Here is an 18,645-nt window from a genome sequence, read left to right on the forward strand (position 1 = left end):
AACTCCTGTCGACTTGTCCAAATGTCCACTTCGATAATTTTATTTCTGAATTTGATTTACGATACCTATGAGACATGCTAATAGACAATAGCTATGCTATGAGTAGTGGCGTATCCGACAAAACCTAGACCGCAGCATAACTGTGGTATGCGAATTTACCATAATGTGATTGACTCCTGTCGACTTGTCCAAATGTCTTCGATAATTTTATTTCTGAATTTGATTTACGATACCTATGAGACATGCTAATAGACAATAGCTATGCTATGAGTAGTGGCGTATCCGGTGTCACCAGGAGTCCAATGTTCTGCGTTATAGCATGTCATCTCATAGTAGGCGCAAGTGTCCTTCATCAGATGGATGATTATTATTAACCTGTCATGCCGCCACTGGTGTGGTAACTCAGCTAAGTTAATAAGTTAATTATTTGTCCCGATGAAGTTGGGAGCAACCCATTACCTAGCATTGGGCCAAAAAATGTTGTTGAAATTTTAAAATTCCCTCCTTAAATATAGTAATCGAACCCGGACCATTAACCTGTGATGCCGCCACTGGTGTGGTAACTCAGCTAGGTTAATTATTTGTCCCGATGAAGCTGGGAGCAACCCATTACCTAGCATTGGGCCAAAAAATGTTGTTGAAATTTTAAAATTCCCTCCTTAAATATAGTAATCGAACCCGGACTTTTAGCTTGATAATTTATTATAATATAGGGAGGCACTCATTTTTGGCTTCATACTAGCTTGAATCTTTCAATAAAAAAACTTATTTGAAACTTTTCCTTCTCATTTTTCCACAGTTTTGCTTTTCCAACGAAACTTATTTCGGTTTTTCTGTGCACAGAGTGAGGAGTCTTTCGTGGAATGGGCCTCTGATCTTAGCAACTCAAAATGATCATGATTGGGTTCACTTGCGAAAAGCAAAGTGCAAAGTTGCTCTATGGAACCATTTCTTGGATCCTAGATAGCAATTTTTCTGTGCACAGAGTGAGGAGTCTTTCGTGGAATGGGCCTCTGATCTTACCAACTCAAAATGATCATGATTGGGTTCACTTGCGAAAAGCAAAGTGCAAAGTTGCTCTATGGAACCATTTCTTGGATCCTAGATAGCAAATCTGCACTTTTCAAAGTTAATTTACTCGCTGAGTACTATGGAGAAAAGAGTTCGATTTTTTTTTTTAATTGATCTGCCAAGTTCCTGATTTAATTTTGAAAATGCAGAGTGCACAGTATGGAGCCCTGATGAAAGCACCCTATCCAGTAGAGTGCTTGAATCATTTGTCAAAACGGCAATAATAGACCCATCAGCCTATTTTTTTTTTTTTACTTAACGATCTTTCGACCACTACTAGTTAAAAGGGGGTTAAAATTTAGAGTAAAATAGTTTGAACATTAGGAATGAGGGTCGGCAGCTAGGCACTGTTCCGACAAATCGCTTAAATACGAGTATCTAATGGTTATATTAAAAATATACTTACTGTTGAATCGACCTGTTTACATATTTTTTAAAATGCCCGTTTAGAGTCAAACTGTATAAATTGGGATTGTTTTGAAGATCGGTAAACACGTAACACAATGAGGAATTTCCAACACAAAACTGGATATTATAGACTGGGGGGCCACAAAGCGATTTTAAAGTTGGTTTAAGTTCAACTCTCGGATTCAGCAATCTGATAAGCTAAAATTCTAGAAAAAAAAAAAAAAACAACCAATCAGATTTAGATTAAGAATCCGAGAGTTAAACTTAAAGTGAGATTAAACTCACTTTGTGGGCCTGGACCTTAGTGACACTGGTGAGCGGTAACCAAACTTTAAAACAATCCCATTTTATAATTTGACTCCCAAAGACACTGTACATCTGTATATTATATTACCGTTTTGTGACTGAAAGTTTCATTGGTATGGAAGTGATGTATTAGGAGCGTTCCAGCCAAGGGTGATCTAGCACATCCTCGGCTGAAAATCTGAGATCGGGGTTGGATTCCAACATGTGAGAAATAAGCTCTTTCGCTTCCTCGGAAATATCGTCCCAATAGGGCGATGGGAATCCGTACTGGCCACTAAGAATATCGTCGAACAGTTCATCCTGGTCGTTCGTATCACTGACGAATGGAGGGAAACCACACAGGAGAATGTATAGGATGACACCCGCTGCCCACACATCAATCTGAAAGCGATAATCATGAATTATTTACCAAGAAAAGAAAACACATCAATCGGACAGAAATATAACCCAGGTGTTGATGAGCACCACTTAAAACTAATAGAACAAAGATAGATACATTGAATCTGAAAGGAAAGCGGTAATCACGAATTATTCACCAAAACAGTAGAATGTAGTGGCGCGTAGTGGTCAAGACGCTCGCCTGGTAAACAGGAGGGCGTGGGTTCGATCCAAGCCGAGGTATGGTATTTTATCCTCATTTATTTGAAAATTCGACCACATAATAATGGAGCTCTAAGGGTTAGGTGGTAGAGAACGCCTCTGGCGTTAACCTCGCCTAGTGGTTACCTTCCACTCAAGAATCTACTATTATTAAGAATAATGGTCAATGAATTATTTGTGAAGCAGAGAGGCTTTACAAAACTTTTTGGGTATTTCAAACTCAGGAGGGGTCGGTATTTTTTGATAGCAGCTAACAGAGGGTTTAATTGCGTCTATTATGATAACTTACCTTAACTCCGTATCCAGACTCATTGAGGATTTCAGGAGCGACATAGGTTGGGGTTCCACACACGGTGAACATGGGTCTCAACACTCGTTGAGCAAGACCGAAATCTCCTACTTTCAGGACTTTTACATGGCACCCACTCATTTCAACCTAGAAAATAATCGAAAATTTTCAGCTATTTGGGTGCAGCTGAGAAACTCTTCTGTGCTTACTTATTCTAATAAATTTCTTTTAAAACTGATGATATTGTGACAGGTCACTGAAATAAATCCAAGCCTGCCGCCGAAAAAAGTTGACTTTGGTCAGAAGTCCCAGCCAGACGGTTCCTTTGATCGATTTTAAATGACGAAAGTCACTATTTGTCACCATTTAGGTGGAAAATTCAACAAACTTCATTTTCTAAAAAAAAAAAAAAAAAAAAAAAAAAAAAGGTTACCGCACCTTTTACTGCTCCCCAAAAAATATGTCTTTCTCTTTCAAAAAGTGAACAAAATTTGCCGTTTAAATCTTACCAGGAGGTTTTCAGGTTTGATATCACGGTGCACGATGTAGTTGTCGTGCAAGTAGGACAGGGCGGATGCTAAGCTCTGAGTCATGAACTTGGAGTCTTCTTCGGAAAATTTCACATTTTTACTGATTGCGTCGAATAAATCGCCTCCCTGAAAAATAATATTATGTAATAATGATAATAAATAAGTAAATATAAAATAAAAAAAAATCACAGTTGTTTTTATAACTGACCTGCAGGTTGCCAATGCTTCGCCACGGAAAATTGATCACAACTTGCGATCGGTTTAGGATTTAGAAAACCCTCTCTTATTGGACATCTAGAACAGATTAGGAATATTCCTACCAAATTTCAGCTTTCTAGATGTTAGGGTTTTGGAGATAGAGCAATCAGTGTATGTATGTGTACCTACCTAAATATTGCTGAGATAAGGCTTGACTTCTTTAAAACAAAGAAAAATAGTTTGACAAACGAATATTAGTGATATCTTACCTTAATAAGTTCTATAACAAGATACAATTCGTTATTAGTGTCATACTCGTCTAATAGTTTGATAATATTCGGATGATTTACACTCCTCAATATGTTCACTTCATTTTCGATCATTTGTTTTTTGCCTAATAGTTTTGATTTATCGATAATTTTCAACGCACAGTCCATGTCTTTATGCCTGAAAAGAGAAAATCAGAATGGATTAGAGAGAGAACTCAAAAACCTGATGGTCGATTTTAAATCTCCGCTATCTTTTAAAACCCCACTTGGGGTTTCTTTGATTTGATTCCTGAAAGTTTCTCCATCTGGACAGCTTCGTGGAGCTTAGGACACCTTTGGGACCCTTGGTCCCTGCATTTAAGTCCCTAAGTGGGCTTTTTGAGTATGGTGATAAGCGCGTTTTTCTAAATCTAGAAGGGAAAATAGAAATAAAAGCAAATTTCAATTCTGATTGATTATTGAACTACAAACACTACAAACAAACGTTTATCACTCTGAGTAGTTTAAACAAACAATTCCTTGGTCCCTGCATTTAAGTCCCTAAGTGGGCTTTTTGAGTATGGTGATAAGCGCGTTTTTCTAAATCTAGAAGGAAAAATAGAAATAAAAGCAAATTTCAATTCTGATTGATTAATGAACTACAAATACCACAAACAAACGTTTATCACTCTGAGTATTTTAAACAAACAATTCTTAGAATTACTCATTCTAGGACCCCAATAGACTTACTTATCATAGACTTGTCGCACAACAGCAAAGTTTCCATCTCCTATAATCTGTCCGACGGAATAGCGCTGCAATAGTTTGGATGGAATGTTCAGGTTTTCTCTCCTCTTGATGGTGGCTGTGGCACAACGGGCTACACTGGTTTTGGTTGGCATTTTTGGTACTTCCCTCCCTGTTAAAACACCGAAATCATCATAATTCATTAGTTTTACAATCATGGATGGAGGAATGAAAGTTATGAAAGGGGGATTGAGGCGAAAGCCAACAAGGAAATAGAATAGAAACGAATATTAAGTATATTCTCTTATTTATACGAATATTATATTCTCTAGTATGAGTCTGGACTGTCATTTTACCCCCGTGGTCATGTGATATTAGAATCCGAACGTCCGAAGTCTGTAGTTCACAATCTGGAAATTTCTTCATACATCTCCACCTTATTGATTCATTTATTTGCACTTCTTTACAATACAATACAATACAAATCTAAGTACCATGTAATAACCCCTTTTATTTCATCATTTCCGCAAAGCATTCTAGTTTTCATTTGAACATAATTTTAATACCTCTTGTCACGGGTCGCATAACCCCATGATATAGGTGGAGATTATTTTCAACTTATTGTTTCGTTACAAATTTTCATCAGCAAATGGTTTCTTCAAATTAAATTGACCCCAAGGGCAAGGTAAACCTAGAGACCCTTGACAAATAAAGTGTGCCTGAAGGCATGTGATGTGTTCAAATCCCCTCGACCCCAGACATGCGGAAGACTCTTGGTCTAGTTTTGAAATCGCGCACTTTTCAGAGTTTTTAGTCAACTTGCTCACGTCATATTGCAACACCAACATTATAATTATAGCATTTATAAGGTTAAACATACTGGCATCTCACCAGAAATTGCTTCCCCCCACCATGATCCCTTCTTGGGGCGCTTTTTTTACTTTTCACGACAACGAATATTTCAACAATTATTTAATATTTAACACGCAACCTATTGCTCGTACTGCAGATAGAGTTAAATCAATAGAGACAACAGGATATTATTGTACACTAAGTTATTACAAATATTTTTCTTCCAGTAAGTAGCTATTTATAGGCATAAAATTCATGAGTGCACGGAAGCATTGAAATTGTTTATACACGGTGTAAAGAAAAACTTTCCATTGGAGCAACTTGCACGGGAGATAGGTGGGAGGCAGGGAGAGGGGGGAGAGAGAGAGAGAGGGAGGGAGGCCTAATGGCACCCGCACACCATCAATACCATTGATAAAATACAAGTACTAGCAATACACATATCTTTACTATGAAAAAGCATTGCAATAGGTACTTATTGACTTTAATACGATCAATATTTTTAAATATGACAGAAGAAGAGTCCAATGTAGTGAGGAGAGATGAAACTGGTTATACAGGGGAAGAGATTAAAGAAGACTTGAGAGATAAGGGATGGAGAAGACAGGAAATATTTTTACAGTACTGTCAATAATATTGATAGTATGCGACGCCGACGGTATAACATTCATTGGACAATGAAAAATCAAAAGTTCTACGGCTCATTTGGTATTAAAGCGGGATACCTTGTTGAGTAGTAGATTTTCATAACTAAGAGGATTGGAAAAATTGCCAAGATGTGTAATGGGTACGTTGCCACCTTAATGAACTCTCGCGTATTACATAAACTTGATTACTCATTAGTCAGGTGTTATGAAATCCATCTTTATTATAATTATTTTTACTTAAATGGGGTTTGATAGAGGACACTTTAATTACTAAGATCTTATCGTCCCGAAAGCGAAAAGACAGGGGAGACAGGATAGGAAAAAACTAGGACAGGATAGGAGAACGAACCCCATCTGTTTAGGATATACTAGATGAAATCCATGTAAAGACATAGAATGAGATAACTTACCACTGGCATCTAAACAACAAAAAATATGTCTTTCTCTTTCAAAAAGTGAACAAAATTTGCCGTTTAAATCTTACCAGGAGGTTTTCAGGTTTGATATCACGGTGCACGATGTAGTTGTCGTGCAAGTAGGACAGGGCGGATGCTAAGCTCTGAGTCATGAACTTGGAGTCTTCTTCGGAAAATTTCACATTTTTACTGATTGCGTCGAATAAATCGCCTCCCTGAAAAATAATATTATGTAATAATGATAATAAATAAGTAAATATAAAATAAAAAAAAATCACAGTTGTTTTTATAACTGACCTGCAGGTTGCCAATGCTTCGCCACGGAAAATTGATCACAACTTGCGATCGGTTTAGGATTTAGAAAACCCTCTCTTATTGGACATCTAGAACAGATTAGGAATATTCCTACCAAATTTCAGCTTTCTAGATGTTAGGGTTTTGGAGATAGAGCAATCAGTGTATGTATGTGTACCTACCTAAATATTGCTGAGATAAGGCTTGACTTCTTTAAAACAAAGAAAAATAGTTTGACAAACGAATATTAGTGATATCTTACCTTAATAAGTTCTATAACAAGATACAATTCGTTATTAGTGTCATACTCGTCTAATAGTTTGATAATATTCGGATGATTTACACTCCTCAATATGTTCACTTCATTTTCGATCATTTGTTTTTTGCCTAATAGTTTTGATTTATCGATAATTTTCAACGCACAGTCCATGTCTTTATGCCTGAAAAGAGAAAATCAGAATGGATTAGAGAGAGAACTCAAAAACCTGATGGTCGATTTTAAATCTCCGCTATCTTTTAAAACCCCACTTGGGGTTTCTTTGATTTGATTCCTGAAAGTTTCTCCATCTGGACAGCTTCGTGGAGCTTAAGACACCTTTGGGACCCTTGGTCCCTGCACTTAAGTCGCTAAGTGGGCTTTTTGAGTATGGTGATAAGCGCGTTTTTCTAAATCTAGAAGGGAAAATAGAAATAAAAGCAAATTTCAATTCTGATTGATTATTGAACTACAAACACTACAAACAAACGTTTATCACTCTGAGTAGTTTAAACAAACAATTCTTAGAATTACTCATTCTAGGACCCCAATAGACTTACTTATCATAGACTTGTCGCACAACAGCAAAGTTTCCATCTCCTATAATCTGTCCGACGGAATAGCGCTGCAATAGTTTGGATGGAATGTTCAGGTTTTCTCTCCTCTTGATGGTGGCTGTGGCACAACGGGCTACACTGGTTTTGGTTGGCATTTTTGGTACTTCCCTCCCTGTTAAAACACCGAAATCATCATAATTCATTAGTTTTACAATCATGGATGGAGGAATGAAAGTTATGAAAGGGGGATTGAGGCGAAAGCCAACAAGGAAATAGAATAGAAACGAATATTAAGTATATTCTCTTATTTATACGAATATTATATTCTCTAGTATGAGTCTGGACTGTCATTTTACCCCCGTGGTCATGTGATATTAGAATCCGAACGTCCGAAGTCTGTAGTTCACAATCTGGAAATTTCTTCATACATCTCCACCTTATTGATTCATTTATTTGCACTTCTTTACAATACAATACAATACAAATCTAAGTACCATGTAATAACCCCTTTTATTTCATCATTTCCGCAAAGCATTCTAGTTTTCATTTGAACATAATTTTAATACCTCTTGTCACGGGTCGCATAACCCCATGATATAGGTGGAGATTATTTTCAACTTATTGTTTCGTTACAAATTTTCATCAGCAAATGGTTTCTTCAAATTAAATTGACCCCAAGGGCAAGGTAAACCTAGAGACCCTTGACAAATAAAGTGTGCCTGAAGGCATGTGATGTGTTCAAATCCCCTCGACCCCAGACATGCGGAAGACTCTTGGTCTAGTTTTGAAATCGCGCACTTTTCAGAGTTTTTAGTCAACTTGCTCACGTCATATTGCAACACCAACATTATAATTATAGCATTTATAAGGTTAAACATACTGGCATCTCACCAGAAATTGCTTCCCCCCACCATGATCCCTTCTTGGGGCGCTTTTTTTACTTTTCACGACAACGAATATTTCAACAATTATTTAATATTTAACACGCAACCTATTGCTCGTACTGCAGATAGAGTTAAATCAATAGAGACAACAGGATATTATTGTACACTAAGTTATTACAAATATTTTTCTTCCAGTAAGTAGCTATTTATAGGCATAAAATTCATGAGTGCACGGAAGCATTGAAATTGTTTATACACGGTGTAAAGAAAAACTTTCCATTGGAGCAACTTGCACGGGAGATAGGTGGGAGGCAGGGAGAGGGGGGAGAGAGAGAGAGAGGGAGGGAGGCCTAATGGCACCCGCACACCATCAATACCATTGATAAAATACAAGTACTAGCAATACACATATCTTTACTATGAAAAAGCATTGCAATAGGTACTTATTGACTTTAATACGATCAATATTTTTACAGTACTGTCAATAATATTGATAGTATGCGACGCCGACGGTATAACATTCATTGGACAATGAAAAATCAAAAGTTCTACGGCTCATTTGGTATTAAAGCGGGATACCTTGTTGAGTAGTAGATTTTCATAACTAAGAGGATTGGAAAAATTGCCAAGATGTGTAATGGGTACGTTGCCACCTTAATGAACTCTCGCGTATTACATAAACTTGATTACTCATTAGTCAGGTGTTATGAAATCCATCTTTATTATAATTATTTTTACCGCAAACTATCAACATATTGTCAATATTTTTACAGTACTGTCAATAATATTGATAGTAGGCGACGCCGACGGTATAACATTCATTGGACAATGAAAAATCAAAGTTCTACGGCTCATTTGGTATTAAAGCGGGATACCTTGTTGAGTAGTAGATTTTCATAACTAAGAGGATTGGGAAAATTGCCAAGATGTGTAATGTGTACGTTGCCACCTTAATGAACTCTCGCGTATTACATAAACTTGATTACTCATTAGTCAGGTGTTATGAAATCCATCTTTATTATAATTATTTTTACTTAAATGGGGTTTGATAGAGGACACTTTAATTACTAAGATCTTATCGTCCCGAAAGCGAAAAGACAGGGGAGACAGGATAGGAAAAAACTAGGACAGGATAGGAGAACGAACCCCATCTGTTTAGGATATACTAGATGAAATCCATGTACAGCCGTTTCGAGAACGAACCCCATCTGTTTAGGATATACTAGATGAAATCCATGTAAAGACATAGAATGAGATAACTTACCACTGGCATCTAAACAAGTAGTTCCCGACTTCAATTTGGTATGCTCCGGTCTTCGCAAGTCCTTTTTCAACGCTTGAATGGCTTTAACTTCTGCAAAAGTAAGAACACATCCAGAATATACCTTATTAAATCTTCTACACTCGCGAGAAAATGGGACTCTTTAGTGGAAAATCACGTTTAAAAATAATAACGGTTTTTATACACTTTTAGTGTACACTACCCTTAGTGAGTAATAAACAAGTATTCAACACACTGCTGTGATAAAGACTGCAGCCGTCTACCTTATTATTATTGTTTGTTGTTATGAAATTTGTACCTGACTACTGGGTGTACCACCTGATGAAGTTCAATGTTAATAGTTTCTAGTACATTCTAAATACATATTAACCAATTAAACTATGTAATTTACAGTCAATGGGGTCTCCAATGTACTGTCGAGATGTCACTAGTAAAGAAAAGGCTACTAGAATAACTACTGTAGCTTTGTAGTGCAATCTAAAGATATTGTTGTCGATGCATACTTGGTCAATTTTCAGTAGCCCCTTAACGGAGCCGAAAACATCAAACATTTTGGCAAATGATTAAACTATGTAATTTTATTCTTCTATTATTTTTCTTAGTTTCAATTTTTTAACTGTGGTACGGTACCTCTGTAATTTTTCGCAAGTCTAATCTTGTAACAAATATTTGATTCACTTTTAAGGATATGTAATTTTAATTTTATTCTTCTATTATTTTTCCTAGTTTCAATTTTTTAACTGTGGTACGGTACCTCTGTAATTTTTCGCAAGTCTAATCTTGTAACAAATATTTGATTCACTTTTAAGGAGCCGTTTGTCATACATATCTAAAAAGGAATGACAATTCTTAATTAATTAAACGTAAAAATTCGTCACAAGTATCGCTCTTGGGCCGTTCCCGAAAGCAACTTTCCACTTGATGTTTTCCATTTTTGGACCTTTCCAAAACTGAACTTAGCAATAACCAAATTTTCATCAACAGATTCTATGCAATTACTCAGTACATAGAATATCAAAGAATGAGCCATCCTGAACACGAATGGCTCATAAAAATACTTTGGACTATGTAATCTAAATCACTACATGACCATTGATCACAAATCTGGATCAATTACTTTAGGAGGACTATACATTTAACTTTTGTCATAGTTTTAGGAACATGGAATTGTTTGTTACCTACTGTATCAGGATTTTTTCTTTTTTTAAATTAAATTGACTTTTTTTAATCTGAATTTTGAACCCAAATGATACTACCCTCAAATGATAAGTTAAAGTCACTTACCCCAAAAAAATCCACCAAAAATTAATTCGGGTACAAATAGGTTTAATGACTGCTTTCAAAATGAGAAAAAAATAAGGCTATAGTTTTAGACCTCAGGATACAAGTAATTGTATTGTTTACAACATTTTAAATCCCCCAAAGTGTCTGAATTTTTTTTTCTGCTCCCCCTTTTTCTAGAAAAAAAAAAAGTGGTTTGAGTAAGGTACACACAAGGGTAGGGATTACTAAATTACAGGCTACCTATGTACTAATGACAGTACATAATTAAAAATAAATAATTCAATAAAATGAAATATTAAAATAAAATGAAAATAAACAAAAAAAAGTCCCACCAAATTAGGAATTCCCTTTTTTATGTCCTTAACTCCTCTCAATTTTTACTCCTCATTATAAGTACCAAATTCATTCAATTTAGAGTGGGGGAAAAATCTAAAGAGAAGCGAGAGAACACAAGATAAAATTAAAAATATAATTTTAATAAGATAGTAGGCAGGTATGTATGTATTTTGTCTTGATCACTCAAAAATAAACGAAAAAACCCCCGAATGAATTCAATGTGAATCCTGCTAGATTTCTGAATGAACCTTTTTCACTACTTGGCTTTACTCCTCTAGTCTCATCATCTCACATTGCTTCAATATTGAAACATTAATTGCGGAATACAGTAAGCTGGTTAGTTGGTATGAGCACTACTATAGCTCCCACTCTATGCGCATTGATCGACGCGATGAACTCAACAAGTGGTTAGAATTGGGATCGACAACAGCCGAGCTCAGTCGTATCAGGATTTTTTCTTTTTTTAAATTAAATTGACTTTTTTTTAATCTGAATTTTGAACCCAAATGATACTACCCCCAAATGATAACTTAGTCACTTTCCCCCAAAAAATCCACCAAAAATTAATTCGGGTACAAATAGGTTAAATGACTGCTTTCAAAATGAGAAAAAATAAGGCTATAGTTTTAGACCTCAGGATACAAGTAATTGTATTGTTTACAACATTTTAAATCCCCCAAAGTGAATTTTTTTCTGCTCCCCCTTTTTCTAGAAAAAAAGTGATTTGAGTAAGGTAGGTATATTTGATACATACACCTATAGAGGTCTTTAAATAAATTACAATCATTAGATGATTACTGAGTTTTCCACTGCATTCAGCTGTTTACACTTGGGACACATATGTTCCCCGACTGATATTTATCACCTGAATGGATGTTGTAATTTAGACCGACTCTCACATGGTAGCTATGTACATTCATAGTTCAAGGGTCATTCTTATTCTTACAGATAAGAAAACAAAAATGAGAGTAGGTATAAAAAATCACTTCCAGATCATTCAATCTAAATATGAGGTCTGATCAAGGGTTGAAATTAAAAAATAAATAAGTAATAAAATAAAAATTACATTGAGAGAAATTCCTTTGCTTTTAAATTTGCTAATGAGTCCCCATAAAGATTAGGTATTTACTACTAAGTAATTCACACAAGTACTTATACAAATATAAGTCTTAGCAACAATGAGATTCATTGTAGAAGGGACAATGAAATGAGATTCATTGGTTCAAGTCCAAGTCAAGCCACAAAATTTAGGTGTAATATATTTTATTTTTCATAAATATAAATAATAATATTAAATAAAATAATAGAAAGTAAAAATTGGGATATAATAAATTCACACTTACCTTCTACATCTAGCTCAAAATCATCTGGCAGAACTCTTTCTGAACCATATGCAAAGAAGACATCATCACTTTTGAAAAAGTCTGAGAGACGTGCAAGCTGAAACCATACAAATGTTTTCAAAATAGGTCAATAAATGTGTGCTGTTCTTATCGAGTCTTTTCCTTTACTTTCTGTTTGCCCCTTTCCTCTGATACTTGTTCAAGGAAATATTACAATATCACAGAAAATCTGTAAGGTTTTAACATTTTAACATTACATACCTAAATATTTTTAGTTTGAAGCTGACTTTCAAAAAATCCATGTACGTGAAAATCCATATTGTATGTGAAAATGTTATATTTACCTGATTTCCATTCAAAGTGTAAACTTTTCTAACAGCACCTGTATCCAGCTTGACAATATCTGTAATTGTACTAAAGCACTGATCAAGAGATGGGGCATTTCTTTTGTTTAGTAATGCTCTAACTACTTTGCGAGGTCTGATGCCATTCCGTATCACAATAATAATTCTAGGTCTCACTACAAATGAAGTTGGTGTTTTGTTAACTCTGGGTGGAGCAGATTTTGTAATAAATTTGCCACTTCTTGGCAGGGTGTTAGAGCTGTTGTTGTTATTCAATATAGCATAATCTACTTTCTTAAACTGATCTCCACTGCTGGAGCAGATGTAAAATTTGCCATCTTCCAACTCATCAATGTTGGTAACTTTCTGACCATCCATTGTAAATAGAATTCGAACACCACTGGGCAGATTTATATTTTCAGCTAAGGCTCTTGTAAGTTCTTCTAGCAGTGAATCAAATGATCGGTATCGCTCAGGTCCAACTGCCATAACAACACCCTTGAAGAATTTATCTCCATTACACAGAAATCGTATCCTTTTCGCTCGTCTACTTTTCAGTGGTGAAGGAGTGAAGTCAGAGAAATGACGCTGCATATCCACTGTATTGCATTGATCCTTGAGAGGATCTGTTGATTGGGATAGGACCATGGCTGACTTAGTGTCACCCAAAATCATAGACATAGTCCTGAAACAAAATACATGAAAATGATTTAGATTTCATTAATTTTATACTGAAATAAAACGGGGAGCTCAGAAATTTTATGATTCTATTGAACAATACACCTTTTGGTAAGTATAATTACAGAGCAAAGGTAAATCAAGGAGCTTGTGAACATTAGAAGAGCATCACCGTTTTATCAAATCCTGAGATAATCTGAGGTAATGAGATACAGAAAATATAGGGAGAAGTACCATGTTTTTAATCTAAAGCAGCTAGCTTCTAACCGACATTGCATGTGACATACCTACACTTTGAGTAGGAAGGTAATTTTGAACAGATTGCTTTCTTACAATTTTCTATTGAATGAACAAAACTTTCATGTTTGAAACCCAATATGAATGATGTTATAAACCTGATGCTACTTGGCAAAGTAAATCACGTTCATGGCTAATTCCCCCAGTTTTTTCTCTTGCTGAGTTTGCTTTTTGCTTGAGCAATGAAGCGGGAGCCAAAATTATGACTCATTACTTGGTAGGTACACCTTAAAATGTTCTTGGCCCACTTATGTCACTACAGATACTTACAGAGCAATTTTCGATACACTTCATCAATAGTACACATTAATTTAAAGGAATTAACTCTAGAATTCTACCTATTACTGACGGAGGACGTATTGGCCAAGATGTGATTCAGCCTGGGGTGGCAAGTCATGTAGAAGGAGAAGATCAGATCAAGTATCACAAGTATTACCAGTGGGTGTGCTTTGTACTCTTCTTCCAAGCTATGCTCTTCTATGTGCCAAGATATCTATGGAAAAGTTGGGAAGGTGGCAGAATTAAAATGCTCGTGCTGGATCTGAACTGCCCTGTGATAAACGAAGACTGCAAGCAAGAACGAAAGAAACTTTTAGTCGAATATTTCACAACGAATTTACATACTCAAAATTTTTACGCGATTCGATTTTTCATTTGCGAAGTTCTGAATTTCGTCAATGTAGTGCTACAAATTTATTTCATGGATTATTTTCTGGAAGGAGAGTTCAGTACTTATGGCTCTGATGTTCTGAGTTTCACCAACATGGAACCTGAAAATAGAGAAGATCCAATGGCGAGAGTATTCCCCAAAGTGACCAAGTGTACTTTCCGCAAGTATGGTCCTTCTGGAACCATTCAGAAGTTCGACGGCTTGTGCGTTCTGCCTCTCAATATCGTCAACGAAAAGATTTATGTATTCCTGTGGTTCTGGTTCATCTTGCTTACCATAATCACCGCATTATCACTTGTCTACCGAGTTGCTGTTATTATGGGACCTCAACTTCGTGTCTATCTACTGAGAATCAGGTCACGCCTTTCATCTCAAGAACAAATAGAAACCATAGCAAGAAAATGTCAAATAGGAGATTGGTTTGTTTTGTATCAGCTTGGAAGGAACATCGATCCACTCATTTTCAAAGAATTAGTATCTGATTTGGCTAAAAAATTAGAAGGAAAAGATATTGTATAGGTGAGTGACAATGTCCTTGTTTATTGTTCTTCTACTTTTCAGTTGAAAATGTTCTTTTATTTTCTCTACAAACAATACAATTTAGTGCCTTATTTATTTGGTGGCTGAGCATTCAAAAAGGCTCACTCTTATGTTGTTCAATTTCATAATTATGACCAAGCCTAGTGTTTAGATTCTCATTAAAATAGACTGATGATGTTGGTTGGAATTCTTATTTTGAGTCTTGATTGCTTTTAGTAATAAAGAAATTTATCCATGCCTGTATTACTTATGTACATAGTTAAAAAAGTAATATGAATTTTACGGTGCCCATTGTAGAATATTTCTTTGTAATATGAATTAAATTCATTTATTTGCTAAAAGCAAAAAGGCATTTATTGTACAAGGACTTCATATTTCAATTTCGGTAGGTACCCAATATTTTCATACTCAACCAGATTCAAAAGGTGTTTTTCTTGATTTGTTTATATACTTTTTTTAGTTGCCTTCTGCCTTAAGAATGATAACAAGGAACATTGTAGAAATAGGGGCATAACATATTGGGTTGTTATCACTTTAAAAGCATGCTTTGTTCACTGTGATATATTATATTATTTTTATTGCAATAAATTGTTTTATAATGCCCTGTATTGAAGGACAGATTGAGAAATGAAAATATTTGGTAAAGGTATAGTAAGAATTCTGAGGCAAAACTTTAAATTTCTTTCTTTTTGTCTAAATAGAATATGTACAATTTGTGAAAACCTTGTACGTTCTGTTCTGGTTTTGATATTTTCACCATCGTGAGCAATCAGGTGAAGTTTCAAGACTTTCACTCCCATCTAATAATACCAATATGATACTGTGTATTTTATAAATTGATTGCATCACATATACTAAAGCAAACAATGGTGACTATCTTTATATTTGATGCTGTGAATTTTTATTGAGCACCTGATTATATTCCATTGTTTGATCTCGAACTCATTATCTATTTAGCCAAGTAGATTTAACTATCGTTATTATTATTATTTGCAGTCAAGACCAACAAAAAAATGTAGGTAGGTATATATAAAAATAGGTATTATAAATTTTATTTTACAGTTAAATTTATTAAATATTTAGGTATACGTATTTATAAAATATATAACTTTCGTTTAATGAAGCATTATAATAATTATGTCGTGCAAAATTAGATTAAGTATAAGTTATCTTCTGTCGCAATTCATGTGACCTTTTGTTTTTCTCGGATTAAGTTATGCTTCGCATTTTTTCTTTCATATTGTTGATATGAAAATAATGATTTTCTCATGTTTGAGGGTAAAAAGATTGTGTCTATTAGAATCTCAGTCTTTCAACGATATCGAAATTTGGGATCAATACACTCAGGGGTGTCCAAGCTCGATAGTGGTCATTCCTGATGAATCAAAGGGTTGATTAGATGTCAATATCTATTATTTATAGTAAGTAATCATTTGCTCTTTATTGATTAATATTATACTTATATAAATTATTTCAAAGCCAGGGAAACTTATTCGAGCTTTCCATTGATTTACAGAAGTTGTTCATTTTAATTACTCTTAACTTGTAATATTTTTTAATGGTTAATATGTGTTCATATCCTTGATATTTCCTTCTTCTTTTATGACTTATATCTTGCCAAATACATTGGTAGTGCTCAATACAGTGTAGATTGTACTTTTAATGACACTAAGTGTCTTGTACCGAACAGCTGTAAATCACGGATATTCAGTTAACCTTAAGTAACGGTCATAATGGGTTTTTTCCCTATTGACATTGAAATTATGCACACTAATTACTAAACCAATTTTAAATGCGGCAGTCAGACCCATTAAAATCAAATCAATATTTAGCCACAAAAACCATATGAAAATTTGCAATAATTGTAAACTCAGTAAAGTGTTTACTTCAACAGTAGCAGACCAATTAATCGAAGGAATATCATTAAAGCTTAATCAATATACTTAAATACATAGTAATTAGTTTCTTCAAATAACTAAAAGGTTTTATTCCAGAACAGTTGACTTGACACCGCTCATTAACCCGTCATGTCAACTTGATAAGAAAATTTATCCTCTACCCTTTCCCTCGGATTTCATATTAGAAAATTTAGTGATTTTGGCACATCCACTAAAATTATTAATTAAATCACCTTTTGCTCGTTCTCTTTCTCCCTACCTCTCTCCCTCTCCTTTTAATATTGTGTTAGAAAATTTGGTTGTTTTGGCACATCCACTAAATACTAAATTAATAATTCATTTCTCTCTCTCTCCCTTTTTCTCTGCCCATGAATCTTGTTCTTGAAAATTCTGTAATTTTGGCACATCCACGAAAATGATTTAATGCTATTTCGCTCGTTCTCTGTCTCTCCCTCTAATCTAGGAAATTTGATGAATATAGCACATCCACCAAAAATATTTGAAATCCTCTCTCCCTGTAATCCTGTAGTAGAAAAGTGGGTGATTTTGGCACATCCGCTAAACATATCAACTCCTCTGTCTCACCCTGATTTCGAAATTTTGGTGATGTTAGCACATCCTATTTCCCCCAACATTTCGTCATTCCTAACTCTAATTTTCCCGCAGAAAAGAGGTTGCAAAACCCCAACACTCTGTATAATATTTACTATTATTGTGTTTGTACCCACTACCTTGTTTACTGTTTATCCGCGAGTACTTACATCTTTTGTTATGAAAAACACACGAGATTGACAAAGATTCATTGCGCCAAGTGTGTGACGTGTGACTATGTTCCTAAGAATCCTACTAATTCACTCTGTTTATCAGATGTGAGGACACGAGTTTTCCAATAGTCGGGTTTTTATAACCTATTAATAGACTGAACGGTTATTGTTGCGGACCTACAAGCTACAGTAGGTATTTACAAGCTGATAAGTTAGTGCTGGAGTGTAGAGGTGTTACCACGACAAGACCAGGTTCACTGTTGACAGTTTTACTGTGAAATTACAAACTAAATTAGAAGTCAGATACTGGGCAAAAGAACCCTTTTTGTCTCTTATGCTGTAATCCACGAAGGATTTCTCACTAACTTTATCTTCTTACACCTCCTCCTGTAAAAAAAAATTTACTGCGTGTCAATTTTGCTGCCCAAAGATTTAAAATTGCGAAAATTCTAGTGAGCAGGAAATACTGGACCAGGAAGAAAAAAAGAAAACTCCTGCAATCGGTACGTATTTAGGAAGCCAGCAGTTGTCTACGATGTACATACTTCAAACCTTATGTCAATGCTTAGGTTGCAAATTTACCTGAGTTCTTGCACTTTTTTTAGGAAAGAAAATTTTCGCATTTGATGACCCTTTGACCAAAACTTTTATAATCAAGGGTCGAATTCATAGTAGTGAAGAAACGCTTCCTGTACATTTGAGTGGGGATGTTAAAATCTCAATTCAAGTGTAGGAATCGACTTGAGCATTCCCCCATATTATGAATTCGACCCTATGTTACTTTGGGGAGCGATAATATGAGAACTATTCTAGCTTCCAGATTGTGTAATGTAAATACTTATCAATTTTGTGTTTAGGTTCGTGTAGGACAAGAGATCAAAGTTCAAACTTTGCCGAGCCAACGGT

The 18,645-nt window shown here is 35.1% G+C and overlaps 2 protein-coding genes across 2 annotated transcripts; one reads left to right on the forward strand and one right to left on the reverse strand.

The window, feature by feature from the left end:
* Positions 1-1,206: 1,206 nt before the first annotated feature.
* On the reverse strand, positions 1,207-14,216 carry LOC103508758 (serine/threonine-protein kinase GG21441). Its single transcript, XM_026823268.1, has 13 exons — positions 14,138-14,216; positions 12,893-13,577; positions 12,549-12,645; positions 9,568-9,657; positions 7,423-7,591; positions 6,869-7,046; positions 6,367-6,527; positions 6,307-6,335; positions 4,401-4,569; positions 3,672-3,849; positions 3,184-3,330; positions 2,675-2,821; positions 1,207-2,166 (listed from the first exon to the last, which is right to left on the reverse strand). Exons 2-13 carry the CDS (start codon positions 13,571-13,573, stop codon positions 1,915-1,917), a joined length of 2,298 nt encoding a protein of 765 aa, XP_026679069.1. The 5' UTR covers positions 13,574-13,577; positions 14,138-14,216; the 3' UTR covers positions 1,207-1,914.
* Positions 13,654-16,914, forward strand: LOC103508760 (innexin inx2-like). Its single transcript, XM_026823269.1, has 2 exons — positions 13,654-13,681; positions 14,185-16,914. Exons 1-2 carry the CDS (start codon positions 13,654-13,656, stop codon positions 15,054-15,056), a joined length of 900 nt encoding a protein of 299 aa, XP_026679070.1. The 3' UTR covers positions 15,057-16,914.
* Positions 16,915-18,645: the final 1,731 nt, after the last annotated feature.

Source organism: Diaphorina citri, unplaced genomic scaffold (assembly GCF_000475195.1).
Source record: "Diaphorina citri unplaced genomic scaffold, Diaci psyllid genome assembly version 1.1 scaffold431, whole genome shotgun sequence".
NCBI classification, from domain to species: Eukaryota; Metazoa; Arthropoda; class Insecta; order Hemiptera; family Psyllidae; genus Diaphorina; species Diaphorina citri.

Bases quoted from the DNA above. Each gene is read 5' to 3' on its own strand.
- LOC103508758 (XM_026823268.1), bottom strand. From the start codon at position 13,573: ATGTCTATGATTTTGGGTGACACTAAGTCAGCCATGGTCCTATCCCAA. The intron at 12,646-12,892 runs GTAAATATAACA...GTATGGTTTCAG, and splicing joins ACACTTTGAATGGAAATCAG to CTTGCACGTCTCTCAGACTT. The intron at 2,822-3,183 runs GTAAGATTTAAA...ATTATTTTCTAG, and splicing joins TCAAACCTGAAAACCTCCTG to GTTGAAATGAGTGGGTGCCA.
- LOC103508760 (XM_026823269.1), top strand. From the start codon at position 13,654: ATGATTCTATTGAACAATACACCTTTTG. The intron at 13,682-14,184 runs GTAAGTATAATT...ATTAATTTAAAG, and splicing joins ATTGAACAATACACCTTTTG to GAATTAACTCTAGAATTCTA.